The sequence below is a fragment of the Anomalospiza imberbis genome, chromosome 27, assembly GCF_031753505.1.
Source record: "Anomalospiza imberbis isolate Cuckoo-Finch-1a 21T00152 chromosome 27, ASM3175350v1, whole genome shotgun sequence".
NCBI classification, from domain to species: Eukaryota; Metazoa; Chordata; class Aves; order Passeriformes; family Viduidae; genus Anomalospiza; species Anomalospiza imberbis.
The window spans coordinates 2,158,655-2,176,677 of NC_089707.1; the positions used below are offsets into that span (position 1 = coordinate 2,158,655).

Consider the following 18,023-nt stretch of genomic DNA (forward strand, 5'->3'; position numbering starts at 1 on the left):
GTCACTTTTAGGACCAGTTTCTACCCCTTGAAGCACGAGCTGAGCTGGGGGCAGAGGCGTGCAGGGAGCTGCAGTCACTTCATGGGCATCGAGGCTGTGCCAGGCTCAGGGAGAGCAGCACAGGAGGGTGCAGGACAAAAATGGTCCTGGCACAGTGTCCCCAGGGCCTGGCACGGCAGGACCCTGCCCAGAGACAGCCTCAGCCTCACTTCCAAAGGTGCTTGACTTCCAAAGGTGCTTTGCCTCCAAAAGGTGCTTTGCCTCCAAAGGCAGCCTGGCCACGTGTGACTGTGGCCTCGAGGTGCCAGTCCCAGTGCCACCCACTCCTCTGCCCACAGGAGGCCTCCAGTGATGGGAAAAGAGCAGGCTTGAAATTCCTCCAGGTCACCTCGTGGCCAATTCCTCCACGGGCAGCCTGTGGAGGAGACCTGACTTCAACTCTCCAAAGCATGTGCTTTTTGTTGGCATTGTCATTGTGATTATTATGATTCTTTTCAGGCCTTTCCACATCACAGCGATGGGAAACCTTTGTCCAAAGCCGTGTTTTGTCCCCTTGGGGCCATCCCTGTGGTGCAGGGAGGGGACAGCCCCCTTCCCCCAGAGCAAAGCCCCCGTGTGTTCCTCTCCCAGCTCCATTTTTGTGTCCACCTGCTCCTCGGCCGATCGCAGCTTCTCTGGTGCTCAGCAAACCTCGTTTCTCTTCCTTCCTGGTGCCATGCTCCGTTCTGATGTGTTTTGGGTGAGGGGAGGGGGTGTTTTCACCATTTTTATATCGATATATATCCTACTGACCAATGTTTAACATACTAACTCTGAGGAGGAGCGACGTAAGGCATGAATTATAATAAAGGAGTAGCTACGATCCCGGGCACAGCCTCTGCTCCCACTTGTTTTCCTCCAGCCTGGGGTTGGGTCTGGGCACCCACAGCACCACAGTTCACCCCAAAGGACGGGTGTGGAAGCAGGGGAGGGTTTTGCCTGGGAAGCAGAGCAGGTTGGAGAGGTGGGGATTCACCCAGAGCTGCTTTAGGACGTGGAGGAATGATTTCCCCCATGGCACAGAGACCCCACCCCGTGTTGGTGGTGCTGGGCTGGGCCAGCAGGGGAGGGGGGGATTCTGCCCCTCTTCCCCGCTCAGGTGAGACCCCCAGCCGCTGGAGCCAGGCCAGAGGAGCCACGGAGATGCCCCAAGGGCTGGAGCCCCTCTGCTCTGGAGCCAGGCTGGGAGAGCTGGGGGTGCTCCCCTGGAGAGGAGAAGGCTCCAGGGAGAGCTCAGAGCCCCTTGCAGGGCCTGAAGGGGCTCCAGGAGAGCTGGAGAGGGACTGGGGACAAGGCCTGGAGGGACAGGACACAGGGAATGGCTCCCACTGCCAGAGGGCAGGGCTGGATGGGATATTGGGCAGGAATTGTTCCCTGAGAGGGTGGGCAGGCCCTGGCACAGGGTGCCCAGAGCAGCTGGGGCTGCCCCTGGATCCCTGGCAGTGCCCAAGGCCAGGCTGGACAGGGCTTGGAGCAGCCTGGGATGGTGGAAGGTGTCCCTGCCATGGCAGGGGATGGAATGGGATGGGCTTTGAGGTGCCTTTTAACCCAAACCATTCTGTATCTCTGCAGAGGACAGGGTGGCCTCAGTTTCCTGCAGTAACCAAACTTTTCTCTGCACCTCAAGTTGGGGGAGGAAAGCCCAAAAAACAACAGCAACAAAAAAAACAACCAAAAGCATCTCATTCCTAAAACCACCTCCAAGCACTGAGTGACCACCACTGGGCAGGTGACATCCAGGTGTCACCTCAGGGTGAGGGGAAAGGTCACCGAGGCTCTGAGCATCCCTGCTGGGCTCTGTCCTGCATCCTCTCCCTCCCCCAGCAGCAGAGGTGGGGACACCCCGGGCAGGGCCACCCCCAAGTCCCTGATAGCAAAGCTGTCGTTGTCCTCCCCACCCCCACAAAGGGTGCAAAATGAGGAAGTGGGAGGGAAAGAAAATTCGTCACAATCGTTGTTACAGCAGAAAGACAAAATCCGAGTGCTCCGGGATGGCCCCGGGCTGTGGGTGACAGGAGCCCGAGCACCTGGCCTGGGGAGGGACACAGGGACATCATGGTGAGTGCCAGCAGGGCCCCACCCTGCTCCCCTCGAGCCCCCCGGGGTGTCACCTCCTACTGCTGCCACCTCAGGGCCACCTCAGCCCTGCCCTCCCTGCAGCCAGCCTGGCCCCTGGCTGCTATGGGAGCTGCCCCATGTCCCTGCTGCAGAGGGGACAGTGTTCCCCAGCTTGGGGACAGGGCTGGGGGAGGGGTGCAGAGGGGTGGTGAGCCCCCAGGACAGGGTGGGGAGCACCAGGGGATGGGTCTGTGCTGACACAGAGGGGTTTGGGGGTCTACCCATGGGACAAATTTGTGTCCCCACTGGTGGTGCTGGTTTCTGGTGCTGCTGGTGGGGCACAGAGTGGGGTGGGGGTGAGAGCCACGTGGCCCAGGCCAGGAGGGACCCTCTGGGTGCTGGTCAGACCGTGCAGGGGACAGGGGCTGCAGGGGCTGCCCCTTCTGGAAGTTGATGTGGAGGCAGAAGAGGAAGGTGAAAACTCTCAAAATTAGGAAGATGCTCAGACACGGGCGAGGGGGCTGCCACAGCTCTCAGCTCTGTTTCCTGCAGCCCTCGGGGTGATGCTGTCCCCAGCTATTTCCACCCAGACAGGAAGGGGACAGTGGCCAGGCTGAAACTGAACCTTCTGCCGCCCACACTTGCGGCTGTCACCTCCGAGAGGCTGCTCAGATGCTGTCCCCAAAGACACTTACACTGTCCCCTCCTCCACCACCTGAAGCTGTTCTGTGGCTTCCCGGAGGACCAAAGGTAGCCATGCCCTGACCCCTTCCAGCCCCAGCCCCATCCACAGCCCAGCCTGTGCCTGGCTGTGACAGTGCTGTGATAAACCTGCTGCTCCTCTTGATGCTTCCGGTGGTTTTGAAGGTGCTGGGTGGTTTTGGAGGTGCTGATGCTTCTGGGCTTGGCCTATCTCGTCTCAAAAGGTGCCACCTTGGGCTGCATCCGCTCCTTGCCTGCAGGGGCTGCAGGCTTCTTTTGTGGTTTAGACCACAGCTTTGAAGAAGCACGATGTTGTCAAAATGCTGCCACAGGGCTGCTCCCCTCCCTGCCTGGAGATCCTATCTGAGTGCCAGGAGCATCCTGGCCCCGGCACAGGGGTGGGGACAGTGCCCATCCCACAGCCAGGATGCTGAGGGGCTCCTCATGTGTCACCTGCCCCCTTTGGAGCAAAGTCCCTCGTGCACAGGGGCTGCAAAGGCCACCTGGAAGGTGGAGGGGGGACAAAAGCTTCTCCCTGCTTGGCATGAGGGTGGAATGGCTTGGTGCAGGTGCCCTTCCCTGGGCAGCTTTGGCCTGGGCAGAGGAGGATGACTGGACAGAGCAGGGGATGGAGAAACTGCTGCCCCAAACCTCTGGAAGCAAATTAACTTGTGCTCCCACTCCCCACAGGGGTGTCACCTGCAGCCCTGTCCCATGGCAGCTCTCTGGGCACCGAGCTGGGGCAACACCAGGGCTTTAAGGGATCCTAATTCCCCTTCATCCTGACTTTACTCTGATGTTACCTGATCTTTTAGCGAGCCCTGGGCCTGCAAACCCCCCGTGACAGGCTCAGGGAAGCCAGGCAGGAACACCCAGAGCTCTGCAGACAAACCCTTCATTTAGCAGCTGTGAGCTGGTGTTTTCCTCCCAGCTGGGCTGCACCAGGTGCCCCAGCAGAGCCAGGAAAGCCCCTGAGCTGGCCTAAAGGAAGAGGAGGTGAAGACACACTCACCACTGACAGCTCTGAGCAGCTGACAGAGAATCTCTGGGGGTCGGCTCAAAACCTTTGAGCTCTCAGTGCAGGAAATTCTCCTTTTGCCTTAATTTGGCCTCGATCAGCAGCCCAGGGTGCCTGTGCCAGCAGCTTTGGGGTGATGGGGACAGGGCACTGAGGTGCTTGGCTGCCCATGGGCTCTTCCCACTCTTCCCCTCCTGAAGCCCAGGGTTTGGGCCAGGTTGGGGTGAAGCTGGGCAACTCCTGGGGTCCCTGGCAGCTCCCTGGGTGACACCACAGTGACCTGGAGAGGATGGCTGAGCCTGCTGTGTTTTTCCAGCTGGATTTCCTAGGGGATATTAGGATGAAGGCAAGAAAAAGGCCCAGGAGGAAGAGGAGAAGCTCTCTGGGTGATTTCAGGCTGCGTGAGCAGCCCTGGATGCCCTGAGCCCCCTGAGATGACCCAAAAAAAAGGTGGTGGGACAACACCAAAAAGCCCCTTCAGCAGCTATGTGTGCTTGACTGGCATTTGGGGTTTGGAGAGGGGATGTTTGGGGTGTCAGAGCCCAGCGAGGAGAGAGGCAGGCAGGTGACGGAGCCAGGTTGTGACAGACACCCCAGGGGGGCTGTGGGGGGCTGGGGACAGCCAGTGACAATCAGAGGCTGCCAGGAGCCTGCAAAGGTGTTGGGATGCAGAGCCCTGAAATCTTGAGAGCCTGCAGGGAAATCAAGCAAAAGGGGAAGAGGAGAAGAAAAGGGAAATGGAAAGAGTAAGAGGCCAGGGCTGATGGGGGAGAAGTGAAATCGGTGACAGGAGCTTGGGGGGTGAAAGAGGAACCGCGGGGGTGGGGAAAGAGGGGACTCAGAGCAGTCCTGACAGGGTGTCCCCTCCTGGGCACCGTGCCGGGGGGCCACACGGGCACCACAGCTGTGCCCAGCTTGTTTGTGGGGACATCGAGGGCGAGGGGATGCCTTTGGGTGCTTTCTGTGCGGTGAAATCCCCCCCTGCCAGCCCAGGGCTGTGTTTACCCCACAAGGGCTGAAATTACAGCCCAGCCCTGCTGCTGCCCCACAGCCCCCGGGGGACAGAGCTGGGGACAGCTGGGCAGAGGCTGTTGGCATCTCCCTGAGCAGGAGGAAGGGGAGCAGGGTGCAAGGAGGATGTGGGGGTGCAGAGGATGCTACCACCACCCTTCCCCTGCGTTGCTCTGTCTCATAATCAGTCTGTGCATCAACAAAAGTCCTTCATTAGCCCAGCTGAGGAGCAGGGGGCTGGGGCAGGTCCTGTCAGCTCCTCTGCAGGTGCCAGGAGGCGAGGAGGGGTCCAGGGGGCTGGGACAAGCCCCAGTGCACTGAAATTTGAGCTCTGAGAGTTTCCAGCTTGGCCAAACCCCTCCCTTTGCTCCGCGAGGTGCCTGGTTTGGGGTGACGGATGAGCCGGGGACCGGGCACGGCTGCGGCCAGCTCGGGGGCTCAGAGGCAGCCCTGGTGGCAGGAGGTGGCCCCGGCACAGCCGCTGTGTCCCCGTCCCCTCAGGGCAGCAAGGAGCGCTTCCACTGGCAGAGCCACAATGTCAAGCAGAGCGGCGTGGACGACATGGTGCTGCTGTCCAAGATCTCGGAGGAGGCCATCGTGGAGAACCTCAAAAAGCGTTTCATGGATGATTTCATCTTTGTATCCTTCCCCAGGCAGCAGGCACAGGCACAGGGAGCGGCGGGGATGGGCTTCAAGGCTTTGTTCAGGACATGGGACGGCGTGTCCCGTGCCCTGCGGGGACAGACCAGACCGGCTGCGGGAATGTCGCCGTTCCCGAGCTGAGCTGCGCTCGGCACAGACACAACCAAACCCCCATCCTGCCATGCTGCAGGACCCACTCTGCTCCTTGCTTTGTAGCCACAAAGCCCCTCAGCCTCACCTCCCCCTGCTCCTGCACACCGCCGACCCCCCTGCCTGTGACCGGGGTGGCAGCGGTGACATTGTCCCCTGTTGCTGTCACCCGCCCCCAGCGATGCCCACAGCGCGTCCTGGCTGCTCTGAAGCCCCCCAAATCCAGGCAACTCCTGGATGGATCGGGAGCGTCCCTGCAGGTGCGGGGAGGAGGTGCCACCCCTCGTCCCCAGCGGTGCCAGGACACGGGGACACCGTGCCAGCGCAGGGGACACGGAGCTGCTCCAGCGGAGCTGGCACTGCCGGGCACCACAGCTCTGCAGGAGGCCGGGGACGTGTCCCCAAACCCTTCTCACCCCACACCTGCCTGGGGACGTGGCCAGCTCGGTGCCCTGCTCCCCAGGGCAGGGGTGGCTGTCCCTGCTGGGGACAAGGAGCAGAGCCCCGAGAGGCACAGCAGGGCACGGGGAGGGCTCGCCGGGGTGGCAGCGGGGCTGAGGCTGCTGCCCACGCCGCTGTATTTCCCCTGGACGTGGGGATGTGGCCCTGTCCTTACAAGGCGATGCTGTCCCGGCTGTGACTCAGCCACCTCCCCCCACAGCCCTGGGGCTTTACATGCGTTTGGGGTTAGCTTTTTTTTAGGTTTTTGATTTTGTTTTTTGAAGGGGAAAAATACCCCACGCAGCCTCTCCCTTCCTTTTTTTTTCTGTGCTGCTGCACGCAGGGCTCTGTCCAGTCATGACTCAACATCCCAAGCTTCTGCATTTCCCAGAAAAGCTCCCTCTTCCTGCCCTTTGGCCGCTCTCCTCCTGCCCCACCGGCAGGTGGGACACAAATAGGGTATCAAAGGCTTGGGATAACCGCACCTGCTCCATCCCCACCCTCCATCTCCTCACCCAGCTGGGGGCTCACCCCCATCCCGCTGCCGCACCGTTCCCAGGTGCAATTCCCGGTTTTCCATGCCCCTGCCCGCACTGAGTGACTCGGGAATGCTGCAGGAAAGGCAGCAGCAGGGTGCCTGGTGGGCAGGGAAAGGCAGGAGCCGCGGTTCCTCTCCTCTCCGTGCCTCAGTTTCCCTGGATGTAAAATCAGGATGGGCTCCTGCTGGAAAAGCCGCAGGTGGAGCGTGAGCAGAGGGTGGATTCCAAGGATGCTAGAGAAGCTTTTGGAGCCGATCCCCAGCCAGAGCAGGGAGCTGAGGGGATGCTCCTGCACCCATCACACTGCAGGGACTGAGGGAGCTCTGGGAGTGCCCCAGGGCACGGCAGCAGGGCAGCTCTGCCTGTGCCAGGCTGGAAATGCCACCCTCGTGGCATTCCTGGTGCAGCTCCCAGGACGTGCCAGGGACCCCATAACCACCTTCCTGCCCCCGGGCTGGGACTAGGCACTGGGAAGGGGGGACATGGGAAGGGACACACGGCCCTTGACCTGCTGCCCAGACCTACATCGGGCCCGTGCTGATCTCCGTGAACCCCTTCAAGCAGATGCCGTATTTCACCGACCGGGAGATCGAGCTATACCAGGGCGCGGTGAGGCTGCCCCGGGGGCAATCTGGGGTTAATTCCGTGCAATTAGGGGTGTCCCCTGAGGGTCCCCATCCTCCACAACCCCTCGGCTGCTGCAGGGGTCAGTGCTCCTAACAAGAGACCCAGCAGCAAATCCTGGGGAATTCAGCTCAGAAATGCACACTAAAGAAACCCAAACATGGTAAAATGCAGCCGGAGTGGCTCTGCCCCAGCGAGCTTCCCAGGGAGGAGGGGGGAGTTAGAAACCACCAGACACGCTGCTGATGAGCTGCTGTTTGTGGGAACAAGCAGGTTCCCACGTGGGCAGAGTGAGGGGGATTTGGGGAGCTCTGTGCCCAGCCCTGCTGTCCTTGTCCCTTGTTTAGGGTCAGTGTGAAGGGGCTGGTTCCCACGTGGGCAGAGTGAGGGGGATTTGGGGAGCTGGGGGTTGCTCTGTGCCCAGCCCTGCTGTCCTTGTCCCTTGTTTAGGGTCAGTGTGAAGGGGCTGGTTCCCACGTGGGCAGAGTGAGGGGGATTTGGGGAGCTGGGGGTTGCTCTGTGCCCAGCCCTGCTGTCCTTGTCCCTTGTTTATGGTCAGTGTGAAGGGGCTGGTTCCCACGTGGGCAGAGTGAGGGGGATTTGGGGAGCTGGGAGTTGCTCTGTGCCCAGCCCTGCTGACCTTGTCCCTTGTTTAGGGTCAGTGTGAAGGGGCTGGTTCCCACGTGGGCAGAGTGAGGGGGATTTGGGGAGCTGGGGGTTGCTCTGTGCCCAGCCCTGCTGACCTTGTCCCTTGTTTAGGGTCAGTGTGAAGGGGCTGGTTCCCACGTGGGCAGAGTGAGGGGGATTTGGGGAGCTGGGGGTTGCTCTGTGCTCAGCCCTGCTGACCTTGTCCCTTGTTTAGGGTCAGTGTGAAGGGGCTGGTTCCCACGTGGGCAGAGTGAGGGGGATTTGGGGAGCTGGGGGTTGCTCTGTGCCCAGCCCTGCTGACCTTGTCCCTTGTTTAGGGTCAGTGTGAAGGGGCTGGTTCCCACGTGGGCAGTGAAGGGGATTTGGGGAGGGGAGCTGGAGTTTGCTCTGTGCTCAGCCCTGCTGTCCCTGTCCCCTGGTTAGGCTCAGTATGAAAATCCCCCCCACATCTACGCCCTGACTGACAACATGTACCGGAACATGCTGATCGACGGCGAGAACCAGTGTGTCATCATCAGGTACTGGGGGACACTGGGGCACAGCTGGGCTGTCATTGCCCCTGGGGACACCTGTGGGGCACCCCTTCTCCCCAGCCCGGGGTTTGCCAGCTGAGAGGTGGCTGAAGACTTGGTTCCTGGGCTCTGGCGTGTCTGGAGGGACCCCCTGGGCCACAAGCACCAGGCAAGGCTGTGACCAGAGGTGTCCCAGGCAGGGACAGAGCCTTGTGCAATGCAGCTCTGCAGGGCAGTGTTGCAAAGGAAATGGTCAGGATGTGGGGCAAGGCCGGAGACTTCCCTCTGAGGCTCCCAAGTCCCCCTCCTCCACTTCTAAATCTGGTGACAACGAATTCAACATCTCGTGGAGTGGCTCCTCACTGAGCCACGCTCTGCTCACACTGATACCCCTGGGCAGCCCCATCCAAGGGGGTGGCACAGCCCCCAGAATTCACTGTCATCCTCTGGTCCTGCTCCCGGACCCACCCCAAAGCTCCCCCAAGGATGGGTGGCTCTGGTGGGGCCATTTCACGTCTGCTCTGCTTTGCCATTTGCACAGCGGAGAAAGTGGAGCTGGGAAAACGGTGGCAGCAAAATACATCATGGGCTACATCTCCAAAGTGTCTGGGGGTGGGGAGAAAGTCCAGGTAGGTCTGTTGTCCCCCCTGCCACTCATCATTTCACCTCCCAACTGATCCCCACCCCCCCGGCCCCCAACATCCCCCTGATGCGGGCTGATGGTGACACGCGGAGCAGCCACTCCAGGACTGGGGACACGCAAAGCCTCAGGTCTGTCCCCAGGCCTGGAGTGGGACACAGCAGTGCTGAGCCCTGCCCTGCTCTGTCCCCAGCACGTGAAGGACATCATCCTGCAGTCCAACCCGCTGCTGGAAGCCTTTGGAAATGCCAAAACTGTCCGGAACAACAATTCCAGCCGCTTCGTAAGTCCCAGGGCAGGTGCAGGGGTCAGTGCTGCAGCAGAACCACTGAACCAGCTGGGTTGCAAAGTTGACCTTTAAGATCAAGTCCAGCCATTCCCCCAACCCTGCCCCAAATGTCCCCAAGTGCCACATCCAGCTTTTCAATCCCTCCAGGGATGGTGACTCCACCACAGTCTGTTCCAGAGCCTGACCACTCTTTCAGTGAAGGAATTTTCCTCATATCCAATCTAAATTTCCCCTGGGGCAATTTGAGGCCATTTCCTCTAGCCCTGTTACCTATTACCTGGGAGAAGAGACAGACCCCACTGGGCTCCAACCTCCTTTTGGGCAGTTGAGGGAGCGGTGAGGTCTCCACATAAACCATAAAGTCTTAAGCCAGGGGTTGGACACCCCACAAAGCTCCTTGTGTGGTGGGGAAGGGCTTGGGGGGAATGAGGAATCCCCTGAGGTAGGACCACAGCTCTGAACAAGATCTGTGCCCGAGCAGGGAAAATACTTTGAGATCCAGTTCAGCCGGGGTGGAGAACCCGATGGGGGCAAGATCTCCAACTTCCTGCTGGAGAAGTCGCGCGTGGTGAGCCAGAACGAGTGCGAGCGGAATTTCCACATCTACTACCAGGTATGGGGGTGGCCTGGAGCTACCAGGCTGCAGGGGGGACCAAGAGCTGACTGAGCACAACCCCCTGTCCCCTCCCAGCTCATCCAAGGGGCATCCCAAGAGCAGCGGCAGAATTTGGGCATCATGAGCCCGGATTATTACTTCTACCTGAACCAGACAGACACCTACCAGGTGGAGGGCACAGATGACCGCAGCGACTTCCATGAGACCATGGTGAGTTCCAGGGAGGGAGGAGAGTCCCCAAAAGCTCTGGGGCCGGGTGGGCGCTCACGGGGTCCGTGCACCCCCAGAACGCCATGCAGGTCATCGGCATCCGCGGCGAGGACCAGCAGCTGGTGCTGCAGATCGTGGCAGGAATCCTGCACCTGGGCAACATCAGCTTCAGGGAGGAGGGCAACTACGCCCGGGTGGAGAACGCTGACTGTGAGTAGCCAAGTGGCTCCAAGGGACAGGTGGGGGGAGCCTTGGGAATGAGTGGCAAACTGGCTGTGTCACAAATCCCCTGGCAGAGGAGGGAAGCAGCACCAGCACCTTCCCCAGGTTAGACATGGGGAAACTGAGGCAGCAAGCAAATGGCTCAGCCAGAGCTTGATTAGCCAGGGGACAGATGCCAGGTGTCACTTTGGGAGAGGAAGGGCCCATGTGCTCTGTCATTGTCCTACTTTTGTCCTTCACACTTGGATGAGGCCGAGGGTTTCGACCGTGGCTGGAGCCAGGTGGGGAGACCACAGCCCTGACCAGCCCCGCTCTACCCAGCCCTGGCCTTCCCTGCCTACCTGCTGGGGGTCGACCAGGAGCGCCTCAACGAGAAGGTCACCAGCAGGAAAATGGACAGCAAGTGGGGTGGCCGCTCCGAGTCCATCACCGTCACCCTCAATGTGGAGCAGGCGGCCTACACCCGGGATGCGCTGGCCAAGGGGCTCTACGCCCGCGTCTTCGACTTCCTGGTGGAGGTGTGTGGGCCTGAGAGGGGATGGTCACCCCCTGCTCCAGGAAATGGCCAATCCCACCGCCCTGCAGCCAGCTTGTCCCCTCTGTCCCTGCAGTCCATCAACCGGGCCATGCAGAAGCCGTACGAGGAGTACAGCATTGGGGTGCTGGACATCTACGGCTTCGAGATATTCCAGGTGTGTGTGGCTGTGCTGTGGAGCCCAGCTGGATTGTCCTGCCCTGCTCCCACAGCAAGGACAGCACCTGGATCAGGTTGCCCCGAGGAGGGTCCCTGGAGTAGCACCCAAGCACTGCTGGTTGGGGTGCCCCCCCATGAGCCAGAGGAGCAGAGGACAACTCAGCTCCATTTTCTCTTCCATCTTTCATGCAGAAAAATGGCTTTGAGCAATTCTGCATTAACTTTGTGAATGAGAAGCTGCAGCAGATCTTCATCGAGCTGACCCTGAAGGCAGAGCAGGTACAGGGGGCTGGGCTGGGGGCTGTGGGGCTGTGCCAGCACCCCAATTCCTGCACCTCCCTCCTCCCCAGCACCACAGCTGGAGCAGGGGGTCTGCAGCACCTCCCAGGGGCTTGGGCTCACCCAGCTCTCCCTGTGCTTCCCCAGGAGGAGTATGTTCAGGAGGGGATCAAGTGGACGCAGATCCAGTACTTCAACAACAAGGTGGTGTGTGACCTGATAGAGAACAAGCTGGTGAGTGGGGTCCCCTCTGCTGAGGAGGCTTTTTGGGGAGCAGGGGCACCCAGGGACAGGGGCTGGGTGGGATGTTGAGGTGGTAAGAGCTGGTCCTGCCAAGCAGCAGAGAATCCCAGACTGGTTTGGGTTAGCAGGAACCTTATAGATCATCTTGTCCCACTCCCTGCCACAGGCAGGGACATTTTCCACGATCCCAGGGTGCTCCAAGCCCTGTCCAACCTGGCCTTGGACACTTCCAGCACCCGTGTGAGGGCACCAGCACTAAGCTGTGGCTCAGCATGAAGCAGCTGTGACCAGGTGCAGAACTGGGCCCTGTCACACCCATGGCTTCCCTTTCCCTGTGGCAGAACCCTCCTGGGATCATGAGTGTCCTGGATGACGTGTGTGCCACCATGCACGCCACGGGCGAGGGCGCCGACCAGACCCTGCTGCAGAAGCTGCAGGCGGCTGTGGGCACCCACGAGCACTTCAACAGCTGGAGCTCGGGCTTTGTCATCCACCACTACGCTGGCAAGGTGGGTAGGGCACCCCAAACCCCACAGCCTGCACCCCACAGCCCCACCCGCCACAGCTGAGGTCCCCTCCTGTCCCCAGGTGTCCTACGATGTGAACGGCTTCTGCGAGCGCAACCGGGACGTGCTTTTCACCGACCTGATCGAGCTCATGCAGAGCAGTGAATAGTGAGTCTGGCAGTGCTGGGGACCTGGGGCACCCCAAAAGGGCTGGGAAAGAGGGCAGAGTCCTCAGCATTCAGATCTTTAAGGCTGGTCCTGCCTTTGTGGGCTGGGCTGCTCAGTCCTGCATGGCCCCATGGGCACTGGGGGCATCCCAGGGTTGCAGGGCTGGGCAGAGCAGGGTCATCCACCAGCTCTGCTCCTGCTCCTGCTCCTCCTCCTGCTCCTGCTCCTGCTCCTGCTCCTGGGAGTGGTCAGGGAGGAGGTACTCATCCCCACAGTAGAAGATTTCCCAGCTGGCCTCAGCCCAGGCCATGCTGGCAGCTCTCACCTGGGGACTGTCACCTCCCTTCCAGCGGTTTCATCCGGATGCTTTTCCCAGAAAAACTTGATTCTGACAAAAAAGGACGGCCAACCACCGCGGGCTCCAAAATCAAGGTGTGTCCCATGGGCTGCAGAGCAGCAGCTGCCTCTGGGGCGGTGGCAGGGGCAGTGCTCCCACCACCCCCTTTGATGCTACAGAGGTCGATCCTTGCACCAGAAACAGGCCAACGACCTGGTGAACACGCTCATGAAGTGCACCCCACACTACATCCGCTGCATCAAACCCAACGAGACCAAGAAACCCCGGGACTGGGAGGAGAGCAGGTAAGAGGGAGCCCAGGGAATGGGACCCAGCCATGGAGATGTGGCCAGGACCAGCTTTCCTCCAAAACCTGCAGTCCTGGGCTGGTCCCTCTGAGCTGTCCAGTAACTTAGGGAAGCACAAGGAGCATGTGGGGACACATTGTCCTCTTTAGGTACACCTTTAGGTCCCCTCCTAACCTGTCATCATCCCACATTGTCCCTCCCTGCTGCACAGGGTGAAGCACCAGGTCGAGTACCTGGGGCTGAAGGAGAACATCCGGGTGCGCCGGGCAGGGTTCGCCTACCGCCGCCTCTTCCACAAGTTCCTGCAACGGTGAGTGGCCACTGGCACGGGGCTGGCAGATCCCACAGAACCTCCTCAGGAGGAGATGAGGGTGTGGGAGGCCCTGGCACGGCTTCACAGGTGAAGAGAGTTGGGGATGTTCAACCTGAAGAAGAGAAGGCTTGGGCAAGACCTTAGAGCCCCTTCCAGAGACTAAAGGGAGCAGCAGAGGAACTTGGGACGAGGGCATGGAGGGACACCACACAGAGAATGGCTTCCACTGCCAGAGGGATGGATGGGTTATTGGGAAGGAATTGTTCCCTGTGAGGGTCGGGAGGCCCTGGCACAGGGTGCCCAGAGCAGGGCAGTGTTCAAGGCCAAGTTGGACAGGGCTTGGAGCACCTTGGGACAGTGGAAGGTGTCCCTGCCATGGCAGGGGTGGGACGGGATGGGCTTTAAGATCCCTTCCAACCCAAACTGTTGTGGGATTCTGTGACCCTGCTCCGTCCCCACAGCTACGCCATCCTCACCCCCGAGACATGGCCGTCGTGGCGCGGGGACGAGCGCCAAGGGGTGCAGCACCTCCTGCGCTCGGTCAACATGGACCCAGACCAGTACCAGATGGGCAGGAGCAAGGTGTTCGTCAAGAACCCCGAGTCGGTGGGTGGCCCTGACTCCTGGGGGGCACTGCCCGTGGCTGGGCATCACTGGGGAGGGTTTTTGGGGTGTCCTGGCTCAGCATTGCCCATCCCTCCCAGCTCTTCCTGCTCGAGGAGATGCGGGAGAGGAAATTTGACAGCTTCGCCCGGGTGATCCAGAAGGCCTGGCGCCGGCACGTCGCCATCCGCAAATACGAGCAGATGAGAGAGGAGGGTAAGGCTGGGCAAGGACAGGGACAGTGCCACCCCAGCAGCCCTTTTAGGGTGCCTTTCACTGGGACAGCCCAGCTGTCAGAGCAGCAGCCTGGCACCTAATCATGGCAGTAATGGTGACTAGGTGTTGGAAGAGCCAGCCCATGAGTTACTGGGAGTCTTTTCCCACTCTAAAGGAGAGCACGGACTTCCTGCTCCTATTTCCAGCCCCTGGGAGCCTTGTACTGCCTCACTCTGCATTTCACAAGGCCTGCACAGGGATGGAGGGGAGTAGCTGGGAGTCAGTGTTGGCAGAAGGATGGGACAAGCCACTGACCCCATCAAGGGTTTTCCCACCCTCCCAAGCAAGCAGGAAAAATCAAGGAGGAAAACCCAGAAAACAGCTGGGTCCATCCCTCCCTCCCTCCCTCCCTCCCACAGCACGAGGTTTTTTGAAGGCAATTAATGGGTTCCAAAGCCAGCCAAGCTCAAGCAGTTGGGATTCCTCCCATGGCATAAAACAAGCCCCACTTCTTGCTGCCATGACCCGTGTGACGTTTTGGGGGGCTCTGAGCCACCAGCACAGAGCCATGTCAGACCTGCACCTTTTTGGGGTCCCTCCCAGCTGCCAGCATCCTCTACAACTTCAAAGAGCGGCGCAGGAACAGCATCAACAGGAATTTCGTGGGGGATTACCTGGGCATGGAGGAGCGGCCGGAGCTGAGGCAGTTCCTGGCCAAGCGGGAACGCGTCGACTTCGCCGACTCCGTCACCAAGTACGACCGGAGGTTCAAGGTACAAGGACACACCTGGGGCTGGGCACCTGGTGCAGCTCCTGGTGGCTTCCCTCAGGTGGGATGTCTGTGTGTGGGGTTTGTGCCCCCCCAGCAAAGTCCCCTCATCCCCTTCTCCTGCCCTTTCCCAGCCCATCAAGCGGGATTTCATTCTCACCCCCAAATACTTCTACCTGATCGGGCGGGAGAAGGTGAAGAAGGGGCCTGAGAAGGGGCAGATCAAGGAGGTGCTCAAGAAGAAGGTGGAGCTGCAGGCGGTGAGCGGCGTCTCGCTGAGGTGTGTGCCTTACCAGGGGCTCTGCACGGGGCGTCCCCACGGCTGGGCTTCCCCTCTCTCTGTGCCCTGCTGCTCCCCAGTCCCTCATCCATGGGGGCATCCAGCCCTGAGGAGGAGGCTCCTCATGGGGGCTTTGCAGAAGCCAGGGAGTTTTCCAGCCAAAGTGCCCTCCAAATTTCCTTGGGGTGGACCCAAGCCCTGTGGGGTCCCCAAATCTCCCCCAGCCTTGGTGGGGTTGACACCCCAGGTTACTCTCCCAGCACCAGGCAGGACGACTTCTTCATCCTCCACGAGAATGATGCCGACAATTTCTTGGAGTCCATCTTCAAGACGGAGCTGATCAGCCTCCTGTGCAAACGCTTCGAGGAGCTCACCCGCTCCAAGCTGCCCCTCTCCTTCAAGGACACGTAAGGATGGAGGCCAGGAGAGGTGACAAAGCAGGACAGGGTCCTGTCACCACGGCCTCATGGCTTCTCTCCCCCCAGACTACAGTTTCGGGTGAAGAAGGAGGGCTGGGGTGGCGGTGGCACCCGCAACGTCACCTTCATCAGAGGACAGGGCGACGTGGCTGCCCTCAAAGCTGGAGGCAAAACCCTTACGGTCAGCATCGGGGATGGGCTCCCCAGGAATGCCAGTGAGTGCCAGGGCACTGGGGGGGTGGCAGAGGGGGGACACAGGAGCGCTGGGGTCACAGGGCACAGCTGGGGGCCTGGGAGCATTGGGGTGAGCTGGGTGTACCCTGTGGTGTTTGTGTCTCCCCCGGGAAAGACCCATTTCTGTGCTGGTGATGGAGCAGCACTGGGACCTTTGGGGAACAGGGTACAAATGGTGGGACAGCCCCTACAGTTGGCTCTGATGACTGTCAGCTAACGGGGGGCTTGTGTCCCCCCAGAGCCCACAAGGAAGGGGGCAGCACAGGGCAGAGGTCGCAGCAGGTGTCCGGCACCTTCCCGAAGTGCCCCACCAGGACCCAGAGGTGAGGAGGAGGTACGGGGTGGGGGATACCCGGGGGTGCAGGCCGTGCATGGCCCTGCTGTAATGCACCCTCCTGGGACGGGCTGTTCCAGGAGCCTGCAGGAACGGGGGCCCCCAGATCGCCCGCGGCGATGGCTGGGCCCAAAGGGACACCTACAGGATGCCCCAGAAGCAGACGCGGGGCCCCCCGGCCGCGGTTCTTCCCGCCCGCAGCACCGGTCACCAGCCCAAGGCACGGCCCCCATCCCAGCACAACATGGACTTCCTCAACGTGCCTGACCAGGGGGTGGCCGGGTAGGTCCTGTCCCACATCCCTGTCCCTGCCCCATCCTCCTCTCCCACTGCCACCAGCACTGGGAGGTGGAGGGGACCAGAGTGGGGCAATCTGGCTGTGCTGACAGGACACATCTCCCAGGCTCTTGTGCATCCCAGTCCTCCCCGTCTGTGCACTGGGAGCACCCATGTGCAGGCATGGAGCGTGCCATGGGTGTGGGACAGGAGGATGGGCAGATCATCCTCCCCCAGTTCCCCCAGTCCCTGTACTGGGAGCATCCAGCTGTGCTGAAGGCGTGGAACATCCCATGGGTGGGGGACAGCAGGATGGGCAGCTTGTCCTGCTCCAGTCCTCCCAGTCCCTGAACTGGGAGCACCCAACTGTGCTGCAAGCATGGACCATCCCATGGATGGGTGTGGGACAGCAAGATGGGCAGCTCATCCTGCCCCAGTCCTCCCAGTCCCTGAACTGGAAGCGCCCACCTGCAGGCACAGAACACCTCAGGATGGGCAGGAGGGTGCAGCCCATCCTGCCCCAGTCCTCCCAGTCCCTGAACTGGAAGTGCCCACCTACAGCCATGGAGCATCCCATGGGTGGGTGTGGGACAGCAGGATGGGCAGCTCATCCTGCTCCAGTCCTCCCAGTCCCTGTACTGGGAGCACCCAGCTGTGCTGCAAGCATGGACCATCCCATGGATGGGTGGGGGACAGCAGGATGGGCAGGGGGACAGCAGGGTGGGCAGGGGGAGCAGCAGTGTGGGCAGGGGGAGCAGCACATGCCATCCCTCCTGCCGTGCCGGTGCAGACCCCAGCCCTGCCGCCCTCAGGGTGCAGCGGCGGCGCAGCGTGGGTCAGCGGCCACCCCCGGCCCGGCGCCCCAAGCCCCAGCCCAAGGCGGGGGGACCACGGTGTCGGGCGCTCTACCAGTACATCGGGCAGGACGTGGATGAGCTCAGCTTCAACGTGGGGGACGTCATTGACATCCTGCTGGAAGGTACCAGGCTCCTGCCCTGCCCGGCTCCTCTCCCCGCCCTGCTGGCACCACAGCCGATTTTTTGTCTCCTCCCCAGATGCCTCTGGCTGGTGGAAGGGCCAGCTGCACGGCAAGGAAGGGCTTTTCCCTGGGAATTATGTGCAGAGGATCTGAGCTGGAGGAAAGGATGAGGTGACCGTCCTCCCACCCCACCTCCAGAGGCTGTGCCCAAGGTGCCAGGGCACCTGAAGTTTTCCCACCAACTTCAAAACTTCCCAAAAACTTCCAAACCATGAAGTTTTCCCACCAATGCGGGCACAGGGTGAGCGTTTCCTCACGAGCCCCCCGGACTGTGCCGGTGCCAGCGCCGGATCCCACAGCCCCTTCAGCTGCGGGCACCCTGCAGCAAGGACGGGCTCTCGGCTGCTTGTTCGTGACCTGGGACTCAAACTGCTCCATGGCATGAATAGAATCGTTGTTAACAATGATGCTAAATAAGCAGACTCAGCAAACCTGACTCAAATCTTGAGTCTGGAGGTTGTATTTCACCCGCTGTGGCTGTGGCAAAAGCTGCAGCCCCGTTCCTCCCACCGTGAACCCTCCAGAAAACGCTGAATACACAAACCAGCTCTGCCAGGGCTCCAGCTCGGGCATCTCCAGGCTCTGCCGTGCCCCTGGATCGCTCAGCACAGCCGAGGCAAAACAGGAGCAGGGTGCAGCCACCG

At 60.9% G+C, this 18,023-nt stretch overlaps 1 protein-coding gene across 1 annotated transcript; it reads left to right on the forward strand.

Annotated features, from left to right (window-relative positions):
• The first annotated feature begins 1,941 nt into the window (after nucleotides 1–1,941).
• MYO1F (myosin IF) lies at nucleotides 1,942–17,819 on the forward strand. The gene is made up of 28 exons (XM_068173762.1): nucleotides 1,942–2,097; nucleotides 5,330–5,467; nucleotides 7,120–7,209; nucleotides 8,296–8,390; nucleotides 8,926–9,013; nucleotides 9,218–9,307; nucleotides 9,795–9,926; nucleotides 10,005–10,139; nucleotides 10,217–10,349; nucleotides 10,683–10,879; nucleotides 10,973–11,053; nucleotides 11,248–11,334; nucleotides 11,482–11,568; nucleotides 11,919–12,086; nucleotides 12,166–12,251; nucleotides 12,602–12,683; nucleotides 12,787–12,893; nucleotides 13,108–13,206; nucleotides 13,671–13,815; nucleotides 13,914–14,028; nucleotides 14,632–14,801; nucleotides 14,932–15,077; nucleotides 15,338–15,484; nucleotides 15,563–15,711; nucleotides 15,970–16,053; nucleotides 16,145–16,346; nucleotides 17,153–17,319; nucleotides 17,396–17,819. The coding sequence occupies exons 1-28, from the start codon at nucleotides 2,095–2,097 to the stop codon at nucleotides 17,470–17,472; spliced, it is 3,300 nt and encodes a 1,099-aa protein (XP_068029863.1). The 5' UTR covers nucleotides 1,942–2,094; the 3' UTR covers nucleotides 17,473–17,819.
• Nucleotides 17,820–18,023: the final 204 nt, after the last annotated feature.